This window comes from Lutra lutra, chromosome 12 (genome assembly GCF_902655055.1).
Source record: "Lutra lutra chromosome 12, mLutLut1.2, whole genome shotgun sequence".
NCBI lineage: Eukaryota > Metazoa > Chordata > Mammalia > Carnivora > Mustelidae > Lutra > Lutra lutra.
The window spans coordinates 83,517,682-83,542,285 of NC_062289.1; the positions used below are offsets into that span (position 1 = coordinate 83,517,682).

The following is a 24,604-nucleotide window of genomic DNA, read 5'->3' on the forward strand; positions in this document are numbered from 1 at the left end:
TTCTGGGACACACTAATTTCTTTTTTTTTTTTTTTAAAGATTTTATTTATTTATTTGACAGAGAGAGATCACAAGTAGACGGAGAGGAAGGCAGAGAGAGAGAGAGAGAGAGGGAAGCAGGCTTCTTGCTGAGCAGAGAGCCCGATGCGGGACTCGATCCCAGGACCCTGAGATCATGACCTGAGCCGAAGGCAGCGGCTTAACCCACTGAGCCACCCAGGCGCCCCGACACACTAATTTCTTGATGCTCCTCTCCCTTTTTCAGCCCTGTCTTGCTCTATCTGAAATTAGTTTATTTGGGGTTTTACTTGTCTCCTGTCTCTTGCACATAGCCACACCCCACAGGGTTAACATAGTACTTGGCATATATTAATATATATATATATTATATATATTATTAATATATATTTATATATATTATATATATTATTATATTATATAATATATTATTATATATTATTATATAATTATTATAATTAATATTATATATAATTAATATATATACTTAGCTTATTGATATATATCAATAAGCTAAATGCTTATTGAATGAATGAATGTCAATACGGGTCTTATCACTGCTCTGGTCCTGAGTCCTGGTCCACATTTCCAGTTGTCCACTAGACAACAACGTCTACACCCAGCCCAGATATCTCCTCCGGTTATCTTCAACGATGATGGTAATGATGACAGAAACTAACTGTTCTACGGCACAGGCTGAGGCCAGCACACATGCTGATTCATTTAATAATAACAATTACTCTCTGTGATCCCACTTAGTGGAATGGGAAGCGGAGGCCAGGAAAGGTCATGTGGCTTGCCCAAGGTCACACACCTGGTCAGTGACTGCACCAGGGTTAGAGCACAGAGAAGCTTTGAAAGTTTACCCACCAGGCTTGACTGCCTCTACTTACTTAAGACTAGCCATTCCTGGGGTGCCTGAGTGGTTCAGTTGGTTAGGCAACTGCCTTCGCCTCAGGTCCTGGGATTCCAGGATCACGTCCCACATCAGGCTCCCTGCTCAGTGGGGAGTCTGTTTCTCCCTCTGACACTCCCCCTCTCATGCTCTCTCTCTCAAATAAATAAAATCTTAAAAAAAAAAAAAAAAAGACTAGCCATTCCCCTAAGCACCCAACTCACCATTTGGGGTCACCTCAGGCTTCTGCCTTCCCCGCTCCTCCCCTCCCTTTCCTGCCCTGGTCTTAAGGTCAGGCTGCAGGATGGTTCTCCAGTTCCTAGGTCCTTGTCCCTCTCAGCCAACTATGCTAAGTATATCTTTGCTGCCTTGAGGGCAAATCTGCCCCAGTCTGGGCATTCATTATTTAGTCCTTTGTTCAATGGGGGCACCCACCAGGTTCAGCTCCATCCCTCCCCGCTGCGGGAAATTAAGCAAGTTACTTAACCTCCCGCTGTGAGTAGAATGGTGCCACACTGCCGCAAAAGATTCGTCCCTGTCCCAGTCCCAGAACTGGAGACCTCATTTGGAAAAAAGTCTTTGCGATGTAATTAAGTTGAAGATTTTGAGATGAGATCATCCCGAATTGTGCAGATGGGCTTAGATCCAATGACAGGTGGTTCTTACACGAGACAGAAGAGAAGACAGACACACATGGAGAGGGTCACCTGAAGACAGAGGCAGAGCCTGGAGTGATGTGGCCACAAACTAAGGATGCCCTAGGCTGGACGAGACAAGACAGAATCCTCCCAAGAGTCTTCAGAACGAGCCCAGTCCTGCCAAACACCTTGATTCCAGACGTCTGGCCTCCTGAACTGTCAGAGAATAAGTTCCTATTGTTTTAAGTAACCCAGTTTGTGGCCACTTGGTATATTAGCTACAGGAAGGGAATGCTCCTCCCTATTTCTCCCTGCCCTTGACTTAGGACAGGGATAATCACATGTCCACCTCACTGGGTTGCTGGGCGTGGATCTGATCTCTGGTTTTAGCACTTACCAGCTGCTCTGTGACTCAGTTTCCACATTTGTAAAATTGGGATAATGATACTTCTTAGGATGTGGTGACGCGGCTGTCCTCAAAACTTCTGATCTCAGAGACCCTTTTCCAAGGGCACTCTCAAAACCCACTGAGGACTCTATAAAGAGATTCGAACAAGTGGGTTCTATCTATGACTATCTATTGTAAGCAGAAATCTAAACCGATATTTTTTAAAATATTAATTCAAAAGCAGATACATTGTAACATGCATTTTTTTAAAAGATTTTATTTATTTGACAGACAGATCACAAGCAGGCAGAGAGACAGGCAGACAGAGAGAGAGGGAAGCAGGCTCCCCACTGAGTGGAGAGTCTGACACGGGGCTCAATCCCAGGAACCTGAGACCATGACCAGAGCCCAAGGCAAAGGCTTTAACCCACTGAGCCACCCAGGCGCCCCCATATATATTTTTTTAATAAAAGTAACTATGCTCCCCAACAAACAAAACACTGAGGACAGTGGCGTTTCACATCTCTGCAAATCCCCTTAATGTCTAGCTCATTGGAAGACAGCAGGATTCTCACAACTGCTTCTGATGTTCAGTCTTATTGTGAGATGCTGTTCCGTGTTAAATATGCCAGAAGCATCTTGCCTCATATTGATACAAAGCTGGCACAAGGGACAACCTCACAGAGACCCTTTGGGTATTAGGGACCCCCAGTGGTCATTAGGCCACACTCTGAAGATTGACGGAGTATAGATTAAATGAGGCAATTTTTTTTTTTTTGCAAAACTCTTAGAATTAAATATGAAATAGCTGTGCAGTCCATTTTCAACTTAATTTTTTTTTTTAAGTCCATATCTGCTAGGCTGGTGGGAGCTTTGCGGCTATAAGGGCGTTAAAGTTTTTTTTATGCCTTCAAGGAGCTCGTCTCACGGGGGAGGCGCCTGTGTAACCCACACGGTTAAAACTCAGCGTGTGAGCGGTTCTATGGGAGGAGGCGGCCGGCTGTGGGAATGCAGAGGAGGGTCCCTAAGCCTTGCGTGGAGGATGGGAAAGGTGGGAGGGCTTGGTAGGTTCTGGAAAGACTCTGCTGGGGCCCGGGTGTCGCATGGACTAGGGGATTTAGCCAGGTCAAAAGGACAGGGGGCTTGGACCAAAAAAACCTCGCGGTGCCGAGATCCAAACCCCGGCCTCACCTCCTCTGTGAAGCGGTGTTTATGTCACAAGGAACTGCTAATGGACGTGGCTCTGCGGGCGGGGCAGTCCGGCGGCTTCGGGGCAGGGGACCTCTCCACCCTTTCTTGTGCCCCTCTCGGGCGCCTGTACTGGAGCGCAGGGCCCGGCGCCACCAGGTCCGCCCGTGACCGGGTCTGCGGTGGGGGAGGGACCGGGGAGGGGGTCCTCGCGCCTTCCCATCACGGGCCCCATCCCCGAGTCCACCTCGCGACCCTCCACTCCTCTCCAGCGCAGAAGGTGCTCCTCCGCTCCGCGAAGCGTCCAGAGACCGGCGTCCCCCCACCCCGCCTCCACGGCTTCCACGGCCTCCAGCCCCTCTCCTCCCGGCTAGTCTCGACCCCTCCCCGGCGGGAGGGAGAGGAGGAGCCAGGACCCGGCCGGAGGAGGGGGCGGCGCGCCCGGACGCGCAGGGGGCGGCGAGGAGAAAGGTCCCGCGGGCGGAGCGGGGGTCGGGGTGGTGGGGGGTCGGGGTGCTGCCTGGCCGGCGGGTCGCGGTGCGGGGCCCGCGGGGACCCGGGCGCCCTCGGGCGGCGGAAGCCGGGCGCGCCCCTCGCCAGGCCGGGATCGGGGCGGGGCGCGCGGCATCCCCGCGGGGGGAGCCGGTCACCCGGTCTCGCCGCCGCCACCAAAGTTTCCCGGAGGAGCCGCGGCCGCCCTTCCTTCCCCGGCCCCGGGCTTGGGGGCGACCCTCGGGCGAGAACTGTTTCCGAGGGCGACGGGGCCCCCTCTCCAGCTAGATCCCGCGCCTCCATTGCGCCCAACTCGGATTCCCAAGTTGGGAGGCGCCGCGGGCCTGCGCACGCGCGCCTTCCTCGCCGCCGCTGCCGCCGCCGCCGCCTCCTCCTCCTCCCGCCGGGGAGCAGGCTCCGGGCCGAGCCGCGCGCCGAGACTCGCCCCCCGCGCGCCGCCCTCCGGCTCGCGGTCTGCCGCCCCCGCCCATGCGGACGCCGGCCGGCTGCCCGGTGCGCCCTCGCCCGAGGGCCAGCTGAGCGCGGACCGCCGGCGGCGGCGCGAGGTGGGCCCGGCCCGGCGCTGCCCTGGACAGCGGCAAGTTTGGGAGTTGCACTAGTTTGCGGGGTGGGGGAGAGGCCGGCTGGGGGGCCATGGAGGAGGAGCGGGGGTCGTCGCTGGCGGCCGAGTCGGCGCTGGAGAAGAACGTGGCGGAGCTGACCGTCATGGACGTGTACGACATCGCGTCGCTCGTGGGCCACGAGTTCGAGCGAGTCATCGACCAGCACGGCTGCGAGGCCATCGCGCGCCTCATGCCCAAGGTCGTGCGTGTCCTGGAGATCCTGGAGGTGCTGGTCAGCCGCCACCACGTCGCGCCCGAGCTGGACGAGCTGCGCCTGGAGCTGGACCGTCTGCGCCTGGAGAGGATGGACCGCATCGAGAAGGAGCGCAAACACCAGAAGGTGGGCAGCGAGCAGCCCCAGTCTGCCCATCCGGGGAATGGGGCCGCTGGGACCTTAGGGGCCTTCAGCATCGGGCAACTGTAGGTGCACACGTATGTGTATGGAGGAACTAGGTGAGAAGGGAACCGAAAGGATGAAAGACAGACGGAGGGAGGCCCCTGGCCCTCTTTTGTCCATCCCGCACCACCTGGCATATACCGCTTCGGAGATTAAGGGTAGTTCTTTGGAGTCAGACCTGAGTTCTAGCCCCACCTTTACCATGGGGTAGCTGTGTGACCTTGGTTAAGTTACTCAACCTCTCTGTGCTTTATTTCCTCCCATATCAAATAGTAATAGTAGTAAGACCCACCTTATCAGAATTAAGTGTAATATATCTAAAATGCTTAGATACTGTTATTTTCTAGCAATGAAATAAGCCCTCTGCCCTTCAGTGTTACCCAAGAAGATGTGCTTCAATACCCATTCTTCTTACCCCAAAACCCCCCAGAGCAAAGGGGATGTGACCTCCAGCCACGGAGCTCATTGACACACACACACACCCGCCCCACACAAGTCTCTAGGTTTCTAATTACAAATTGTTTCCCAGGGCTTCTAGTTTATTAACCTGAGGTGCTTTCCCCTCCTTGCTTTTATCTTTAATCTTCACAGAACTCTGTGAGGCAGGAACTATCTTCATTTTATAGAGGAAGAAAATTGGGTGAGGGAGGGAGGAATTTGTCCCACTTTAGTGCTGAGAGAATCCCAGCCCCAGTGGAGGTAACTCTAGTGCTTCTCCCCTGATTGGAGGGATGGACTTGGTTCTGGGCAGCTTTAAAGCTAAGCCTCTACCCTGTGAACCAGAATCCTTCTGAGCACGTGAATCAGGACCTCCCTACTGGGCTGGGAGTCTAGACAAGGTGCCTGGGGAAAAGGAAGTGGGAGATGTGTGGTTTCCTGCCCCAACCTCAGCGCAAGGAAGATTCTGTCAGACTGTTTGGACAGAGAATAGGAGGAAACGCGTTTCCTTGGAGGAATCAATGTGCCTGAGTGGGCCCTGGCTTGCTGTGTGGCCTCAGGAAATACACTTGGCCTCTCTGAACCTCCCTGGCAGGCCATAAGCTATTGTGTTTCAAGGAAAATAGCCCCAGCCGTGGCTATGTCTTAACCTGGGGGCAGAGCTGTGAGTGGTTAAGAGCCCTGGTGTTTGCAGGGTTTGACTGTGTTTGTCCTTTCAGGTCCCCATGCCCTGAGGTCAGGAAGGAAACTCAAGCTCCCGAGTGTTGGGCAACCTTTCCAAGAGTGTTGGGCAACCTTTCCAAGATCGCACTGAGAGCTTGAAAATGCCCCAGCCCTGTAATTAATGTCAGGTTCCCCAGAGAGGGGACTTTGGAGGTAGATGGCCTGGTTTCAGACCCTGCTGTGGTTTGATCTTAGGGAAGTACCTTGCTTTTCTGTGCCTCAGTTTCCTCACCTGTAAAATGGGGATGGTAATAGCACACGTCTGCTGGGGTTGTGGTGGAAAGGGTTAGTTAACTCTTAAGAGAGTTCAGGGAAGGGATCTTTGAAATCCTCTCCTGTGGCTGCCTCTTATTATCCGGGACCAAGGGACTTAGCCCAGGTCACTCAGAAGTCCCAGCACCTGTGTCCCCACCCTCGGCATTTGAGTTCTGCAGCAGCTGGGCTGGGAGACACCCCTGGGAGCCATCAGAGACCACTAAGCCTGGAGTCAGATGGAATTCCCAACCAGCTGCACTTGTCACTCCTGGAACGCTATCAGCCAGGAAGTAAACCCCAGCGTGTTCTGAGCAGGGCTTGTTTGTAAACATGGAGGATGATCTTAAATTAGAGGACAAAACCCTTTTCCCATCCCAGCCCTGGCTCCCTTTTCTCTGTATTCTTAGGATCAAGAGAGACTCATCTGATTTTTTTTTCCTTGTAGTCTCAAAGGCTTTTCACAGTGTTATTTCTACAAAAATCTGAGCATGTCCTTGGTCTTATCAGTTTGTCTGTTCATTCCTCCTTACTTTCTCTGCACCCCCCCCTCCCGCCTCACTCTTTCTCAGCACACGTGGCTCTGGTAAAGCATTCACCCTGTCTTCCACCATCCCCTCCCCCGAGGACACCCCCAGACTCAGTCAGTTCTGCTCATCACACAGACTCAGGCCACAGTCTTTTTTTTCCCCCCAAGATTTTATTTATTACAGAGAGAGAGAGAGAGCGCGTGCTCATGCAAGCAGGGGGAGCGGCAGGCAGAGGGAGAAGCAAGGCTCCCCACTGAGCAGGGAGCCCGATTCGGGGCTCAATCCCAGGACTCTGAGATCATGACCTGAGCTGAAGGCAGATGCTTAACCAACTGAGCCACCAGACATCCCTCAGGGCACAGTCTTAACGTGTTCTATCTAGTTACTCAGTCTGCAACCCTGTTGATGGTCCAGGGCATGCAAGGTGCCCTCCTGGGTGACATGGGCAGGGCAGAGACAAGGGAAGCTGGATCCTCATCTCAGGCAGTGGGTGGGTAACTGGGAAGACAGGAAAAATACAAATAGGCTTAGAAAGTGTTGGCTGTGTAGGTACAGTTGTCTATAATGTCTATAACATAACAGTATATGTTGTTCCCTTATTCATGTAACACATGTATTTCTTGAGCACCTATTATGGACCAGGCACTGTTCTGGGCACTGGGGAGACAGCGGAGACCACAACAGATGAGGTTTTTGCCCTCATGGGCCTGACTTTCTAGTGCAGTGCTGTCCTGTAGAAAAATTATGTGGCTTGTCCCATTAATGAAAAGATATAGGGGAGGTTAATTTTAATAACATATCAAACCCCATTGATACATACTATTATTTCCAACTGTAATCAACATAAAAAATTATTTCTCATGAAGATATGATTGAAATGTAACATTGTATTAGTTTTAGGCATATAGCATCATGATTTGATATTTGTGTATATTGTGAAGCGATCATCACCGTAAACTTAGTTACCATCCATCATCTCACATAATTACCCAAAAAATTATTAGAGATATTTTTGCATTTTTTTTCCTATGTCTTTGAAATCTGGTGCCTATTTAACCCTTACTGCACGTGCCCGTTCAGCCTGGCCACGTCTCAAGTGCTCCACAACCACATGTGGTTTGTGGCCACTCTGTTGGATGGTGCAATTCTAGTGTGAGGAAATAGGTGTTTTTTTTTAAAAGTTTCAGCTTAAGATAAGGGACATGAAAAAAATAAAATAGGGAGATATGAAAGAGATTGGCCAGGATGGGGGTCTAATAGACAAGCAGTCAGGAAGGCTTCCCTGAGGAGGTGACATCTGAGCTGAGATTTGCATCAAGTGTGGGTACCCTCCACAGAGAGAGCTGTGAGTGGGGCATTCTAGGCAGATGCCTCTGCAAGTGCAAAGGCCCTGAGGCAGGAATGGGGGTGTTCAAGGACTGGATGGCTCAGTCCGTTAAGCGTCTGCCTTCTGCTCAGGTCATGATCTCAGGGTCCTGGGATTGAGTCCTGCATCATGTTTCCTGTTCAGCAAGGAGCCTGCTTCTCCTTCAGCCACTGCCCCTGCTTGTGCTCACTTGCTCTCTCTCTCTCTCTCTCTCTCTCTGTCTGTCAAAAAAACAAAACAAAACAAAGAAAAAAACCCACGAAGGCCCACAACAGAGTGAGTAAGGAATAGAGGTGGGAGGTGAGATCAGGAGGATTCAGGGGTCTGATTATACTGGAGCCTGTAGGCCAGCGTGTGGAATTTGAAGGCGGCAAAGGAAGTAATCAATCAGGGGTGACTTCCTGGAGGAGCCTTTAGCTGGTATGGAGGCTAGATTTAAATTCACTGTGGTCAGCTCAAGGCAAGAACTATACCCCTTCCCGCCCCCTTTTAGAGAAGGGAAGGGAAAAAAAATCCCTGATGGTTAAAGTCTATATTCATTTCCTATTACGACCCTAACAAGTTACCGTAACTTACTGGCTAGAAGTAACACAAATTTATTATGATAATACAGTGTTGGATATGTATGGTTCATGTCAGTATGGATAATACTGCACACAATTCTGGAGGTCAAAAAACCACACGTGGGTTTCTCTGGGTTAAAATCAAGATGTCAGGAAATTCATTCCTTCTGGCAGCTCTAGGGGAAAATCCACTTCCTTGCCTTTTCCCACTTCCGGAGACCACCTGCATGCCCCGGGTTTTGGGCCCTTCCTCCATCCTCACAGCCCGCCGACTACTGTCTTCAAATCTCTGTCCCCCCCATCGTCTCGCGCTCTGACCCCTCTGCCTCCCTCTTTCACGGAGGAGGACCCTTGTGATTTCATGGGCCCACCTGGATAACCCAGGAGACTCTCCCCAGCTCGGGGAGTGGGCTGTTGTCAGTTACACTTGACCATTGCCCCCGGGTTCCTCCGTGCTCAGCCTGTGCCAGGTGGGAGCAGAAAGGAAGGCATGGGAGCGCCTGCCTCTGCTTGCGTCCCACTCCATCATTCCGCCCTCTGGCCCCGTCCTTGACCTCGCCTGGCGACCTTGAACCAACTGGGCGAAAACCGTTATTACCCCTCATTTCCCGCTGCGGCAGGCTTCCTGACAGAGGAGATGGGGATTTGGGAATGTATTTAAAAGATGAACGGAGGCCCTGTTTATCCGGCCACCTGGGCCGGCTTGTGACAGGCTGTAGGAGGAACAGAAACCAGCAAACACATCTTTAGCATTTTCTGGGGGCCGGGCACTATGCCAGATATTGACATAAGCCTCGTGACAGCCCTCGGAGGTAGAGAGCACACTATTTTCCACTTTGCCAAGGCACCCAAAGATGGAATAACCCCGGGATCAGCTGATAAGTGGCAGAGACGGGATTCAAACTTGGGTCGACAGGCTCCGTTCGACCTTTTGCCTTTTCAACCAGCATTCTGTCCCCGCCACAGCGATTCTGCTATGTTTAGTTTCTGGTTTTACAAAAGATCTTTTATTTATTTATTTATTTATTTATTTATTTATTTATTTATTTATTTATTGGTACCAGCTTTATTGACTATAATTCACATTCCGTATAGTTCACCCTTTTAAAGTGTCTAATTCAGTGGGTTTGGGTCTGTTCAAACAGAGTTGTGTAACTTCCACCAAAATCATTTTTAGGCTTTTTTAAAGATTTTATTTGTTTATTAGAGAGAGAGAGAGAGAGTGAGAAAGAGAGAACAGGGGCAGGGGGAGAGGGAGAAGCAGGCTCCCCGGTGAGCAGGGAGCCCAACACAGGACTTGATCCCTGGACCTTGGGACGGTGACCTAAACCAAAGGCAGACGTTTAACCGACTAAGCCACCCCCAGAATCAATTTTAGACATTTTCATTACTTTGGAAAGAAAACCCATCCCCAGGGAGCAGTCAGTCACTCCTCATGCCCCCACCAACCCTCCAGCCCTAGACAAGCGCCCGTCTGCTTTCTGTCTGTGGATGTACCTGTTCCGGGCGTTTCCCATCAGTAGAGTCCCACACCGTGTGGCCTCACTGCACCACGTAGCGCCTTGTTCTCAAGGTTGATCACACTGTCCATCGGTTGGTGGACATCTGGTTTCTCCGTGTTGGTGGTTGTGAGTCAGGCTGCTGGGAACGTTCACATACAGGTGTTTGTGGGGACGTGGGTTTTCGTTTCTCTGGGGCAGCTCCTTGGATTGGAATTTCCGGTCACGTGGAAAGGGTTTAACTTATTAAGGGGCTGCTGGGCTCTTTCCCACGGTGGCTGTACGATTTTACACCCTAACCCTCCAGGCCGGAGGCTTCCAACTTTTTCATGTCCTTGTCAACGCTTCCGTCTGTTTCTTTGATCGTAGTCCACAAAATGATTTCAGTGGACTGACCTTAGTTACTCACACAGCCCTGTGCATCTCTATATTGTGGCTCCCCGGCTAAGGGAAACTGAGGCTCAGAGTTGCTAAGTGCATTGGTTGCCCAAGCCCCCTTGAAGAGATGCCAGCATCAGACATACAAGGAGCCCTGGGCCAGGTGGCATTCCCCGGGGTCTTCACAGCCCCTTTTTCCCTTGGAGGCAGGTGGGTCCCAATTCGGGTCTATGCACAGATCAGGGCCGTGACCTCCCCGGAGAGGTTGGGAATGTCAGGGGCCCCGTGGTACAGGGCTGCTCATCCACGTGCTCTCTCTGTCTGGTTAAGAGGCACGGTTACGGCTCTTGAGACAGTTCTAACCTGGCCACGTCCTAAAACACAAGTGCAGGCCTTGCCCGGAGGAGGGGGCCCCTTCTATTTCTCGCAGAGCTGCCGCATGGACCTGTGGTGGCCTTGTTCTCAGTGTGCCCACCCTTGGGGGGACAGGAAGGTCCCCGAAGCCCTGGCAGGTCGCTACCAAGGGTCGGGGAGGGTGTGCGGGGGTGAGGCCGCTGCCCTGGGTGGGCTGTGACCCCCACACCGACCCGTCACCTTCGCAGGAGCTGGAGCTGGTGGAGGACGTGTGGCGGGGGGAGGCGCAGGACCTCCTTTCTCAGATCGCCCAGCTGCAGGAGGAGAACAAGCAGCTCATGACCAACCTCTCGCACAAAGATGCCAACTTCTCCGAGGAGGAATTCCAGAAGCACGAAGGTAAGGGGAAGGGCCGGCCCGGGAGGTCGGGGAAAAGGCTGCTCCTGCTGTAATCGTGGGCATGGGGCCGGGGGGTGTTGGGGACACACAGTGGACAAGACAAAGCCCTCGCCCTCGTGAAGCTTAGGTTCTAGCACGGAGGAGCTGGATGACAGATATGTAACAAATAGATGGCATGGTTCCCAATAGTGACCAGTACTCTGGAAGCACCCAGACTAGGGGAGATGATGGATGTGACTTGGTGGGGGGGGGCGCTCTTTAGATGCAGTGATCAAGGAAGGCCTCTCTGACTAGGTGATGTTTGAGCCCTAATGAAGTGATGGAGTGAGCCATGCACATAGCTTGGGAAAGACGCAAGTACAAAGGCCCTGGGGCATGAGTTTTATAGAAAGCCCGGAAGGCCAGTGTAGCAGGAGAAGATGATCGAGGCCAAAGGTGGTTAAGGATGAGGTCAGAAGGGTCAGCAGGGGTCAGGTCACATACCCCTTAGAGACCAATGTTTAGATTTTATTGTAAGTGGGCTAGGAAGAGATCAGACTCCTGCCAGAGGCACACGTTGAACAATGAGCAACCCAGGGTGGTAAACCAGATCGGAATGGCACTGAAGCCCCCAAAATGTCATTCATCCTGCAAATGGATCTAGAACATTCACTGCATGCCCTCTGCTGGGTTTTTGGCAAGCAAAGATAGACATGGGATTTGGCGTGGGCCCTGTGGGCCGCATCAGCCCTGTTGTCCCCCACAGCCTCCTTCCCCGTCAGAAGCTGCCCGTTGTCCCGGGAATCTCAGACCTTTCTCTTGTCTTTGAAGAAACTCCCTGGGTCATCACACAGGCCCCCTCCTCCCACTGGATGGGGTGAGAGATGGGCTTACATGGACGCTGAAGTTCAAAACCGTACTTACACCTCTGTGAGACTAAAGTAGCACACGGATAAGGACTGTAGGGCCCAAGAAGAGGACATTTGATCCAGGTGCTGGAATTCTGTTTTCCCTGGCTTTCCTTTGTTGGCATGTGATCTGTGCAATGGATGCAAAAGTCTTAGTGGCTATAAGCATTGGCTCCGGAGCCGGACTGCCCAGGTGTGAATCCTAACCCAATACTTAACTCGTAAGTGACCTCGATCAAGTCACTTGGCCTTTGTGCCTAAGTTGCTCCCCGGGTAAAAATGGGAGAAATAACCATATATCACTTATAAGGTTGTGGTAAGGGTTCATTGAATTAACACCTGCAGATCGCTTAGAATAGTACCTGGTGCCTCAGGCAGCAGGTAGTAGCTATTCCTACCGAGGTTTTGGTTGTCTGGTCCAGCCTCCTCATTGAACAGATGAGAAAGAAGGAGGCTGAGGGAAGTGCAGTGAGTGCCCAGCGTCACCCAGCAAGCTAGTCACGAAGCCAGGACTGGTGCTCAGGTTGGCTGACATCTGCCCCCTGAAGGAAGGCTTGTATCAGTCTGGGACCCCTTGATCTGGGGCCACCGTGATAGTCTAGTGCCCAAAAGCTAATGATTCCAGACAGGACACTGCTCATTCATTGACCCTTTGTAAAGTCATTCATCGCGGACGTGCCTGCTCTCTGCCTGGCGATCGGACTTCCAGCTTGGACGCCGAGAGGCACAGACTAAGACCTGAATCTCACTTCCAGAATGCCAGAAGAACCTGGCTAAGGGAAAACTATTTTTCTTTTTCTTTTTTTTTTAAAGATTTTATTTATTTATTTGACAGACAGAGATCACAAGTAGGCAGAGAGGCAGACAGAGAGAGAGAGGAGGAAGCAGGCTCCCTGCTGAGCAGAGAGCCCGATGCGGGGCTCGATCCCAGGACCCTGAGACCATGATCTGAGCCGAAGGCAGAGGCTTTAACCCATTGAGCCACCCAAGCGCCCCGGGGAAACTATTTTTCTGATTACAGCACGCCAATACCAACTGTGTGCATTATTTCCCCCCACACACACCAACCGATTTTCCAGCTCTCCAGGCACCAATAATTTAATTCAGTTATGACACTTTCTTACCCCGGAGTTAGCCTCGGATTCCGCCAGTTAGGGGACTGGTCCAACGAGACTGCCCTGACTTCAGGTGTCAGTTGCAGGTAACGGGTCCCCAGAATACTCACTTCTGCCTGACTTGGCTACAAAGTCAGAGGTTCCCACCACCCCATCCCCCGCCCCCGCAACAAGCTCAGTACTTTCTGGACTGGCTCGTAAAACTCAGAGAAACACGGTTACTGGCTTATAAAGGATACAGAGGATACTATAAAGAATACAGATGAACGGCCAGATGAAGAAAGGTACATAGGGTAAGGTCTCTAGAAGGTTTCAAGGTCAAAGATTTCTGTCCCAGAGGAGTTGGGGTGCACTGCCTTTTGTGTACATGGATGTATTTCTTCATCCACCTGGAAGCTGTCTGAACCCCAGAGACAGATGGAGGTTCTGTTACATAGGCACGAATGATTGAATCATTGGCCATTGATGATTAGCTCAACCTCCAGCCCCTTCTGCCTTCCCCAGAGGTGAGGATTTAGGGCTGAAAGTTCTAACCCTCTAATCACGAATCACATGGTTGGTTCCTCTGGCAACCAGACGCCATCCTGAAGCTGTCTAGGGGGAATCACCAAGTTCATTATCATAAACTCAGATACGGTGGAAAGGGGCTTGTTATGACAACAGAAGACACTCTTCTCACCTCTGTTGGGAAATCACAAGAGTTTTAGGAACTCTGCCAAGAATGGAGGTCAAAGACCAAAATATATGTATTATATATGTTCAATTATTTTATATATAAATATATATATATTTCTTATTATATTGCAATATCGCAATGGCATAATGGTGTGCACTCCATCCCTTGAATGAAGGCAAAAAACAAAAAGAGCAAATACAACAAAGCAGAAAAGGAGTAGATTATAGGATGGGAGATGTAAGTTAGTTATACTGGAGGTCATACTAGATGCAAATGGACTAAAAGTTCTAGATAAAGACTGTCGAAAACGATTTTAAAAATCCAACTCTGTGTTGTTTCTAGAGACCTCTCTCTTAAAGGTTGAAAGTAAGAGGCTGAGGAAAGATAGACCGTGTAAACACTAACCAAAAGAAAGCTGGTGTGGTTATATGAACGGAAGACAGAATGGACTTTTGGGACGCCTGGGTGGCTCAGTCGGTTAAGCGTCTGCCTTCGGCTCAGGTCATGATCCCAGGGTCCTGGGATGAGCCCTGCACTGGGCTCTCTGCTCAGCGGGGAGCCTGCTTCTCCCTCTGCCTGCTGCTCCCCCTGCTTGTGTGCAGGCACTCTCTCTCTTTCTCTCTCAGAAATAAATAAATAAATAACATCTTTTTTTAAAAAAGGCAAAATGGACTTTAAGGGCAAGATCACTCTGTAATGATAAAAAGTTCAGTTCATCAGGAAAAGATGATTTGCAATTTCTGCACACCTAATAATTTAGCCTCAAAGTTTACAAAGCAAACGTGAACAGAAATATGTCCAGAGTAGACAGATCTACAGAGAGAAAGAAGATTAGTGGGTTCCAGGGGCTGGCAGGAGGTCAGGAAGGAGGAATGGTTGCTAACCGGTATGAGGTTTCTTTGTGGGGGGAGGGGCATGAAAACGTGGTGGTGACGGCTGCACAATTTTGTGAACATATTAAAAACCACCAAATTGTACACTTCGAATATAATTTAAAAACTGGACAGAAATAAAAAAAAACACACCCACAATCACAGTGGGAGATTTCAACATGAGTCTCTTAGTGATTCATAGAATAAAGAAAAAAAAAAAAACCAGTAAATATCTAGAATGTGGTCAGTAGATTAGTAAAGTCATGTCCACGTGGGAGGGAAGGAGAAGCCAGCCCCAGCCCCGCAGCTCCTGGCCCTGTGAGCTCGGGGAAGTGCAGGGCAGACAGGCGATCTGGAGGGACGCACCTTCTCCAGCAGGTGGACCTAAGCAAGTGAGAACAGTTGCTCACTTGGGACATCGGGGTTGGGGGGCAGAATCTGAGTTTCTTCCCTCAAGAATTGGCACACAGCTGGAAAGCCGAGTAGCAGAAAATCACTTGGGCGTCTTGGTTAACATTCCCTGTCCAAGGAGACCTTGGGCCTGAGGAGTTCTACAATTAAAGCCCCAGCGTCCAGCCTCAAGACTTGAGGACACAGGACGGGAGTTTTCCCATGTTTTACATTCGAGAGAAAAAAAAAAAAAAAGAAAAAATAATTTTCCCAAGTTAAAAAAAAATTGCACACATTTTTTTAAAAGATTATTTATTTATTTATTTTTTGACACAGAGAGAGGGTCTCAGGGTCCTGAAATCAAGCCACATCAGGCTCGGTGCTGGGCATGGAGTCGGCTTAGTATCCTCTCTCTCCCTCTCTCTCTGCCCCTCCCCCACTCATGTGTGCACTCTCTGAATAAATTAATTGATTAATTTCTTTTTTTGTAAAGTTTCTATTTTTATTTATTTGTTTGACAGAGAGAGAGAGAGAGAGAACACAAGTAGGCAGAGAGGCAGGCAGAGAGAGGGGGAAGCAGGCTCCCCGCTGAGCAGAGAGCCCGATGCCAAACTCGATCCCAGGACCCTGAGATCATGACCTGAGCCGAAGGCAGAGGCTTTAACCCACTGAGCCACCCAGGCGCCCCTGACTGATTAATTTCTAAAAAAAAGAACCTGAAAGCAGTAGAACATTGGAGTTAAGACCATGAACTCAGGAGGCCAGATTGCGTGAATCCGCATCTGAGCTCCACTGGATTCCACCTGTGGCCAGATTAATTACCTTTACGTGGATCGATGTCCTCATTTGTAAAATGTGAATATTATTGTGAGGATTAAATGTCATGTGCTTAGCCCACAGTAAGCACTAGAAAAACATTTCTATTCTAGAGCAGTTTCACGGAGATGTCAATATGCCCTCTTAGAGTCCACCATTTGGTGGCTTTTGGTAGATTCAGAGTTGTGTGGCCATTGCCATGATTTTAGAATGTTTTTGTCACCTTAAAAAGAGACAGCATACTCTTTTTTTTTTTTTTAAGATTTTATTTATTTATTTGACAGAGATCACAAGTAGGCAGAGAGGCAGGCAGAGAGAGAGGGGGAAGCAGGCTCCCTGCTGAGCAGAGAGCCCAATGCAGGGCTTGATCCCAGGACCCTGAGATCACGACCTGAGCCGAAGGCAGAGGCTCAACCCACTGAGCCACCCAGGCGCCCCAAAACAGCATACTCTTTAACTGCCACTGCCCAGTCCCTCCCACTTCCATCCCACCCCCAGCCACAAGCAGCCTCTGATCCCCTCTCCGCCTCTGGAGATTGGCCTGTTCTGGACATTTTATGTGCACGGAATTGATCAACGTGGTCTTCTGTGTCGCGTGTTTCATGGAGCGTGATGTCCTCAAGGCCCATCTGCATTGTGGCAGGTGTCAGGGGCTCATTCCTTTTTGTGGCCAAGCTACACACCCTTGTGCGGACAGGCCACGTGTTTTACTTAGCCATTCATCGGTCGGTGGACACTTGGGTTGTTTCCAGCGTTTGGCTATTGTGAATAGTGCTGCGGCGAACTTTCCAAGCTTTTGTACAGATGTGTGTTTTCGGTGCTTTGGGGTGTGGACCTGGGAGTGGAATTGCTGGGTCATGTGGGAACTACGTTGAACTTGTCAAGAGGCTGCAGCCATCGTTCTGTGTGTGTTGCTTCTGCCGGGCCCCGTGAGGCCTCTGAGGGTGACCGGGGAACCCCTTGCCGCCCCCGGCAGCCGCAGAAGCCTCAGGGGCCATCGGCCGTGGCTCTGACCGCCCAGGGCTCCTCTTCTGCTCATGGCTTCCGTGTGTGTGTGCAGCTCACTCCGCGTGGGAGAGCTTTGCCTCGGCTCCCAGATCCCTGCTGGCTTGCCGTGAAGCAGCCTACACGGGCCCCATCTGAGACACATTTAATTGACATCTCACGTGGGTTTGGCTCCCAACGGGTTAGCCCGGGGAGGCCTGGGCTTTCCAGTCTGCACCAGCCCTCCCCATCCCTCCCCCAACGCCCCCAGTGGAGAGACCCGGCAGATGCCAGGCATGCCTTTCACGGTTATTTTTATTTTGCACGGGAAACCATGGGAACACAGCAAGGACAAAGCACGTCTTCCACCTGCAGGAGGAACAGACGTTGGGCAGAGGAGTCCCTGAGGGGAGGTGCAGCCCGCAAAGTTAGACCGTCTACCAGGCACTGCCGTGAGCAGCAGGGCAAGGCCTGGGGCCGGCTGCAGATGCAGGGGTGCCGTTGTGAGGTGTGGGGTGAGTCGGCCGGGAGAGCCTGTTCAGGGGAGCCGACCCCACCTGCAGTGGGGTTGAACAGACCGATACGGGCCACGGGCGCACTGCTACCGCATGCTCCCTGGAAGTCTCCAGATTAAAAAGCACATCTCTGTCCCTTGTTTTTGGAACTCCGTCGTGTCAGCCGGAGGACAACGAGAAACAGTACGGGTCAGTGCCCTCGGAGATGAATTACAGGCATCGAAGCCATGGGACCAGGAACACGGAGGCATAGAGATGCACTCAAGGGTCTGGAACAGTTCTCGGGCTCTGGACAAACAACTCTGTCAGCGAGAGAGGGGGACGACTGACCCCACAGCCACGTTCTGAAGGGCAGCCTGGAACAGCAGTGTCCCGAAAAAAAGGCAGTGTGTTCTCGGAGACTCGACGGAGCAGCCCTTTGGAGGGAGAATGTGCGGTGGAGTGAGGCGCGTCTGAGTTCAAGTCCCAGCCCTGCCCTTCCCAGCAGGGTCACCTGGGGAAGGAGACCGACCGTTCCCATCCTCTGGTTCCTCACCTGTGACATGGGAACGGCCACTCTGGCCTCCCAGAATTGTAGAGAAAGAAGTAGATACAGCATCAGCCTCGCAGCTGTCCAGTAAGTGATGTCCCTGAGAGCAGTGATACTGATTTCGTCCTCCCCGTTGAAGCGTCCGCGGAAGCCAAGAGTGACCAGTATGCATTTTAGCTCAGTACAAAGCCGGTGGTGCACCCTAGCAGGGCCTTTCTCCATAAGCTGCCTGGATTACTTTCCTCAGGCTGCTGCAACAAAGTGCCCCAGACTGGGGGGCTTAAAGCCTCAGAAATGTTCTTGCTCACAGACCTGGAGGCCAGAAGTCCAAAACCAAGGTGTCCACAGCCCTGCGTGCCGTCCAAAGGCTCTAGGGGAGGGTCCCGCCTTGCCTCGTCCAGCTGCTGGGACAGCCTGGGTTCCCTGGCTTACGGCTGTGTCCCTCCAGCGTCGCCACTGTCACAGTCACACACCATCACGTGGCCTCCTCAGTCCATTCTGAAGCCCCCTCCTTTCTGTCATGAGGACACCAGTGTTGGGAGTCAGAACCCACCTTTGGACAGCATGACCCCATCTTCACTGCAAAGACCCCGCTTGCACACAAGATCGCGTCCAGGAGGACATGACATGAGTTCAGGGGGCTGCTGTTCTATGCAGTCCACTCGCTGATAACGTAAGGTCGGGGGCCACGGGAGGCCGGCCTCATGGCATGGTTTGCAAGAGTGCGGGTGCTTTGCAGCCAAAACTGCCTGAGTGTGAGTCACGGGAGCACCACTAACCAGCCGGATGGCCGGGCGTGAGTCTACCAGCCACCGTATACCTCAGGTTGCTTTAGTTCCAAAATGGGGACAACAGGAGTCCCACTCCAGAAGGCACTCTGAGGATAAAAGGAGCTAAGCACAGTTTAGATCAGATTTTTCCAGAAGGGGACTCTGACGTGAGGATTCCTGTGCAGGTGACTTACGAAGGGAGCACCCCCAGAGGAGACCATTGAGGGGTCGAGGAAGCAGGACAGGGAAGGGGGCAGAAGCATACGACAAGGGTGGGACTTGGGCTGAGCCCGTGGAGGACTGTGAGCTCTGGAATGTGAGTGGCCCTGTTTCCTGCCCTTAGAGCCTGCCAGCCTAGTGGGCCCCAGTGCCTGGTCAGTGGCAAGAGCACACTGAGGGGCACATGGGTGGCGCAGTCAGTTAAGCATCTGTCTTCAGCTCAGTTCATGATCTCAGGGTCCTGGGATCCAGCCCCACATTGGGCTCCCTGCTGTCACTCACCCTGCTTGTGTACTCTCTCTCTCTCTGACTTAAATAAACAAAATCTTTTTTTAAAAAAGAAAAAAGGCACATTGAAGAGGGCTGCAGACAGACACAGGGACCTGAGGGCGTCTGTGCGCCAGCATTGTCCCCCTGCACAAGCTCTCAGCCCCATCACCGCCCCCGGTAGGTGATCGGTAAATGTTAGCTGTCCTCCTCATCCTCATCCCATATGGAAAGCAGCTTTCTGGTTCTGATGGGGTGAAGAACGCATTGGCCCGGTATCAGGACACCTGCATCGCAGCTCCCGCGTGGCTACTGACGGGGCAGTGAGGTCTGGGGCAAGTGGCTCGGTCTCCTGAGGACATTTTTGTCTTTAGCGATCAAGCGTGCCCACCTTGTGGGTATATGGGTGGTGGTTGTTTGGTCTTCAAAAAAAAATCTAATGTGTGTATCAATATTGTGAAACATTGTAACAAAACTCAGGAAACCTCTGAGAATTCCCTCTGCCCCCTTCTCACTGCACTTAGCAGAGGTAAATCCCTCCCTTTAGATGCGTCTACATACAGATTCCATGCCTGTTTTGTTTTTTGATGAGCCAAAGCTGCTCTGATATGGACATGGCAGGGAAACATGTATTTAGTTTTTCAAATTAAATGTATTTTGGGTTTTTTGTTTGTTTTTTTGGTCACTTGCCTTTTTTTTTTATACAAATTAAAATTATGTGTTCTTTGGGTTGCCCCCCCTTTTTTTTTAATTGAGGTGAAATTCACATAACGTCAGAGGAACAGTTGTAACATGTACAGCTTAGCAGCATTTAGTACATAATTCACTAGAAGTTAGGCAACCATCACCTCTGTTTGGTTCCCGTACATTTGTGCCGCCCCCGAAGGAGACCTCGCACCCATCAGGGGTCAGTCCCCAGTCCACCCGCCTGTCCGTCCCCCCGCCTCCAGCAGCCACCGGTCTGCTCTCCGTCTGTATGTGTGTCCTGTAAAGGGACTGTGTCCTGTAAAGGGACTCATACATCGTGTGGCCTTTTATGTCTGCCTTCTCCCACTTAGCTTCGTGGTTTCAAGGTAAATCACGTTGTAGCAGGTGTCTGTCCTGTGTTCCTCTGTATGGGGGTTAATGTTCCGTCGTGTGGATAGACCCCAATTGGTTTATCCATTCAGCCCTTGATGGACATTCGGGCTCTACCTTTGGGCCACTGTGAATCGTGCTGCTGTGACTATCACTTGCCTTTTTGACTTCACCGTTGCATCTCAGCCTTCTGCCCGGCTCTCCATGCTGTCTCCTGGTGTGGAAGGAAGCTCCTTGTCTGTTGAAGCGTTTCTTTGCTCCTGTGGCCAACCTTGGACTTGCTTCTTCCTGCACTTGCTCAAATGCACCTTTACATCTAGATCCAGGACCCTGAGCTGCCAGGTGGCTACGTTAGCTCATCGCTCTTCCAGCTTTCAACAAGGCCCGTGGGTCTGTTGAAAACATACCACCTTCTTTTAACTTCTCAAAGTTTTTGTAATGACTCTTGGACTTTATCTGAGTTGCAGCCTTTGGAACAGGGAGGACTAGCATTTAAGTTTTGTGGATAAAAGGGCAGCTAATGCTGAGTCCTGCTGAGAACACTTCCGTAGATTAACCCCTCTAACCTCACAAGAGCACCCCCACCTGCCTTTGATCCCGTCTTGCAGGTGAGAAAACCTTCCCAAGGTCAATGGCAGATAAACAGCAAAGCGGGAAATGAGTCCAGGAAATCTGGCTTCAGACTCCAAGCTCTTGTCCACGTTGTTCTCCCCCATCTTGGGTTAAAGCCAGAGGTCCCCCAGAGGTGAAGGAGGTAGCTGGGTTACAGATCCAGGTTTCTTTCTTCTGGATCGACACACCACCATCCGCCACACTGTTCTCTCCTCCAGGAGCCGAATCTGTACCCCATGCTGCCACCACAAGAAGGAAATGAGCTCAGCTCTTGATGCCCTGGTGTGGAGCCTTTAACAGGACAGGTGCTCAGAGAGCAAACAGCAAATGTGTATGTGGCTTTTGCAGATTCCGCTGCCACCTGATTTCAGCCCCAGCACACGTGCACACCATGTGTCAGGCTTGCCTTTTTGGGAGACGGTAGTGGTGTCCTCTTGTCCCACTGGCAGAGCCCTGGTCCTGCCTTGCAGCAGTGGCTGAGGGATGTTAGCAGGGACTTGAGCCCAGTGCCCAGGACCTCCAGGCGGCCTTGTGGCCTTGGGGGGCCCTGCAGCCTCTGGGCTGACTCTGCGCTGAAGGAGGAGGACAGCTGGACAAGTCACCGACTTTGTGAGCTCCAAGTGGAGCGCCTGGCTTGTTCTTCACGCGGTGTCACATCGCCTTGCACGCTAGTACCCTGCTTTCTCTCTCTGTCCTGCTGTTAGTGGGCATTTCCGTTGTTTCCAGGCTGGGGCTGTTACAAATAAAGCTCCTGTGAACATCTTTGTCCGCATCTTGTGCTGTGCAGGTAGCCACCTGCCTTCTCCACTCACCAGTATGTCTCAGTCTTCTAATCAGCCTCGTCGCGTCTGGTTGGGCGGCTGTTTACGGAGCCACCCTGCACCTGCTGGGGGTGTGCTCAGGAGGCGGCTGCTGTTGCGGAGAGACAGAAGGACCCCTGTGTCCCAAAGCAGCTCCGAGCAGCAACGCTCATGTGGTCCCGCGGCCCCGCCTTCTCCCCAGCACTCCACACTCAGGACTTTCCGTCCTAGCCTAGCCATTCTGTCGGGATCCCTGCCCCTTCTTTCCACCCCTGCCTCCCCTCCCCACCCCCAGCCCGCCCTGGCATCTCTGCATCTCTCAGCCGCATTGCTTAGGATGCGCCCCATCCTGCTCCGGCCCCTCGGCAGGTCAAGGAGGAAGCTGAGTGGTGGTCTTGGTTCCAGGCCCACCCGTCGGGAAGAATTCTGTTTCGTGGGCTTGTGTGAGTTCCGTCTGTACTTTGCACAGCCTTGTTGGAGAGGTAGGAAGGTAGAAAATGCGCAGGTGAACAAGGGAGGGCTCCAAGGGGCTGATGTTGCTTCAGAAGCCGTAAGCTGTGTGCCATGTTGGAACCTACATGCTCATCTTTCTCTGACTCTGGAGCCTCCCCATCACCCCATCAGTGTCTTCATTATAATTCCTTTCCCTCTGGCCTGTCTCATTTGCATAGTACACACCTGCCCTCTGCAGCCTTTCTTCTCTGGCTCCCCCTGCCTGGTCTCCTTGGCCTGACTTTCCTCCTGCTTGTGAAGCTCTTATTGCCCCTTTAGGTGAAAATCCAACCCCCTTCCTGTCCATTGAGGCCCCACATGGTCTAGGCTTCCTCGCAGCTCAAGCTTCGGCCTCCCCTTGTCCACTGTGCTGTGGCCACTAGATTTGGCCACCATTGTTGCCCTTCAGCTCTCCAGATGCGCAGTCTCTGCCCCCAGGGCCTTTGCACGTGCTGGTACTAGCCTGTGATGTTTGTCCTCGTCACCTGCCCACCCCTGGGTCCTTCAGGTTTCAGTGTAAAGGCTCTTGCAAGGGGATTTTCTGCTCCCACAGTCTACAGCGGGTCCCCTTGTGGTGCTCTCAGGCCCCATTGCATCTGCCATGTCACTTATCATGGTCTCTAATGACACCATCTCCGTCTGGTGTCTGTAAGTTAGTGAGAGCAAAATTGGGTTGTATCTGTTGACCATCCACACCCCAGTGACTCTTAGCCCAGAGTCAGGTACACGGCAGACGCTCCATAAACACCGTGTGTGTGCGTGGTTGTGTATGCCTCTGTGCGTGTGTATACATGCACAAAGATGTGTGGGTACCCCAAGCAGGTGGCCCTGTCAGAGAAAGTATGGACTAGAGTCTGCCCCATGGTGATACTTCTGGTCCCCTTAGCAGAGCCTCTGAGTCTTGTCCTGCAGTGGGAAGGTGGCGTGGCATCATGGAAAGGACATGGGACTTCAGAGTCCGAAAACCGGGATTGGAGTCCCAGCTCTGATAGCACTTGGCTGTACGTCTTGGAACAAGTCTGTCTCTGGGCCTCAGTTTTCTGTGTCTGTAAGATGGGACTGATGTTAGGAACCAACAGTAATAATACCCATTCCCAGTGGCTGGAAACGACACTGAAATAGGGTCAAGGATACAAAGCATTTTGTACTTCATGGGGTTAACAGGAGTGAGCTATGCTTTGGGAAAGTCTGTGTCTGTGGGGGAGTCAGTCCCTGCTCCATCAGCCTGGCATGTCTCCCATGTGGGCAGCCCTAGTGAACGGACGGGTGGGGTGGGACAGCTGCCCTCTGGAACATCCAGATTTGTGCCTGTCACACAAAGGCTCAGACTCTTCAAGGGCGGGACCCATGTCCTATCTGCGGTTGTGGTCCCGGCAACATTACACACCGTTTTGGACACATAAATGCTTGTTCTTGGTGGTGACCGCCTGCTTGGAGATGTCCAGGACAGGAGAGGGGAAAGATTCAGACGGGATGGAGCACCTTGGACGAGGGAGTTGTGTCGGGATAACAGCTGAGGACTCACACAGAATGGTTCTTCTCAGACGCCTGCTATGTTGGCACATGCCCCCGGAGCACAGGAGAACCAAGTGAGTCTGTGGTTCCCAGTACTCCTGGGAGGCAAGGATTAGCTGTCCACCCCAGTGCCTGGAGGAGGCTAACGGTCCCCGAAAATATCCGGCCCTAATCCCTCAAACCTGTGGATGTTACCTTGTATGGTAAAATCCTTACAGATGTGTTTTCATTTAAGATCTTGAGATTGGGGGGAGGCGCTTGGGCAGCTCAGTCATTAAGCATCTGCCTTCAGCTCAGGTCATGATTCCAGGGTCCGGGGATCGAGCCCCACATCAGGCTCCCTGCTCAGCGGGGAGCCTGCTTCTCCCTCTCCCACTCTCTTTGCTTGTGTTCCCTCTCTCGCTGTGTCTCTCTCTGTCAAATAAATGAATAAATAAATAAATAATAATAAAAAAAAGGGATCTTGAGGTGGGGGCACCTCGGTGGCTCAGTCAGTTAAGATCTTGAGATGGGGAGGCTATCCTGTATTAGTCAGGTCCTAAATGCCATCATAGTGTCCTTTTAAGAGGGAGTCACAGAGAGGTCTGACAGACAGAAGAGGAGGAGGCCATGGGACCACGGAGGCAGGGACTGGAGTGATAAGGCCCGAAGCCAAAGAACGGTAGCAGCCGCCAGAAGCCAGAAGAGGGAAGGGGCTCATTCTCCCCTAAAACCTCTGGAGGGAGCACAGCTCTGACGACATCTTGACTTTGGACTGATTTTAAACTTCTGGCTTCCAGAACTATGAGAAAATATATTTCTGGTACATTAAGCTATCAGATTTATGTGGCCATTTGTTAGAGCACAGTTCATTAACTCACCAGATCACTTAATAAGCACCTACTGTGTGCCAGGCACACTCAGCAAGCACCTACTGTGTGCCAGGCA

The 24,604-nt window shown here is 51.8% G+C and overlaps 1 protein-coding gene across 3 annotated transcripts in view; it reads left to right on the plus strand.

Annotated features, from left to right (window-relative positions):
• Positions 1 to 4,122: 4,122 nt before the first annotated feature.
• RILPL1 (Rab interacting lysosomal protein like 1) overlaps positions 4,123 to 24,604 on the plus strand; it is a 40,955-nt gene continuing 20,473 nt past the window's right edge. For all 3 annotated transcript variants that reach the window (XM_047698463.1, XM_047698464.1, XM_047698465.1), the window contains exons 1-2: positions 4,123 to 4,582; positions 10,991 to 11,141. In XM_047698463.1, coding sequence (XP_047554419.1) covers positions 4,274 to 4,582; positions 10,991 to 11,141 — 460 coding nt within the window. In that variant the 5' untranslated portion in view covers positions 4,123 to 4,273. The remainder of the gene's footprint in view (positions 4,583 to 10,990; positions 11,142 to 24,604) is intronic.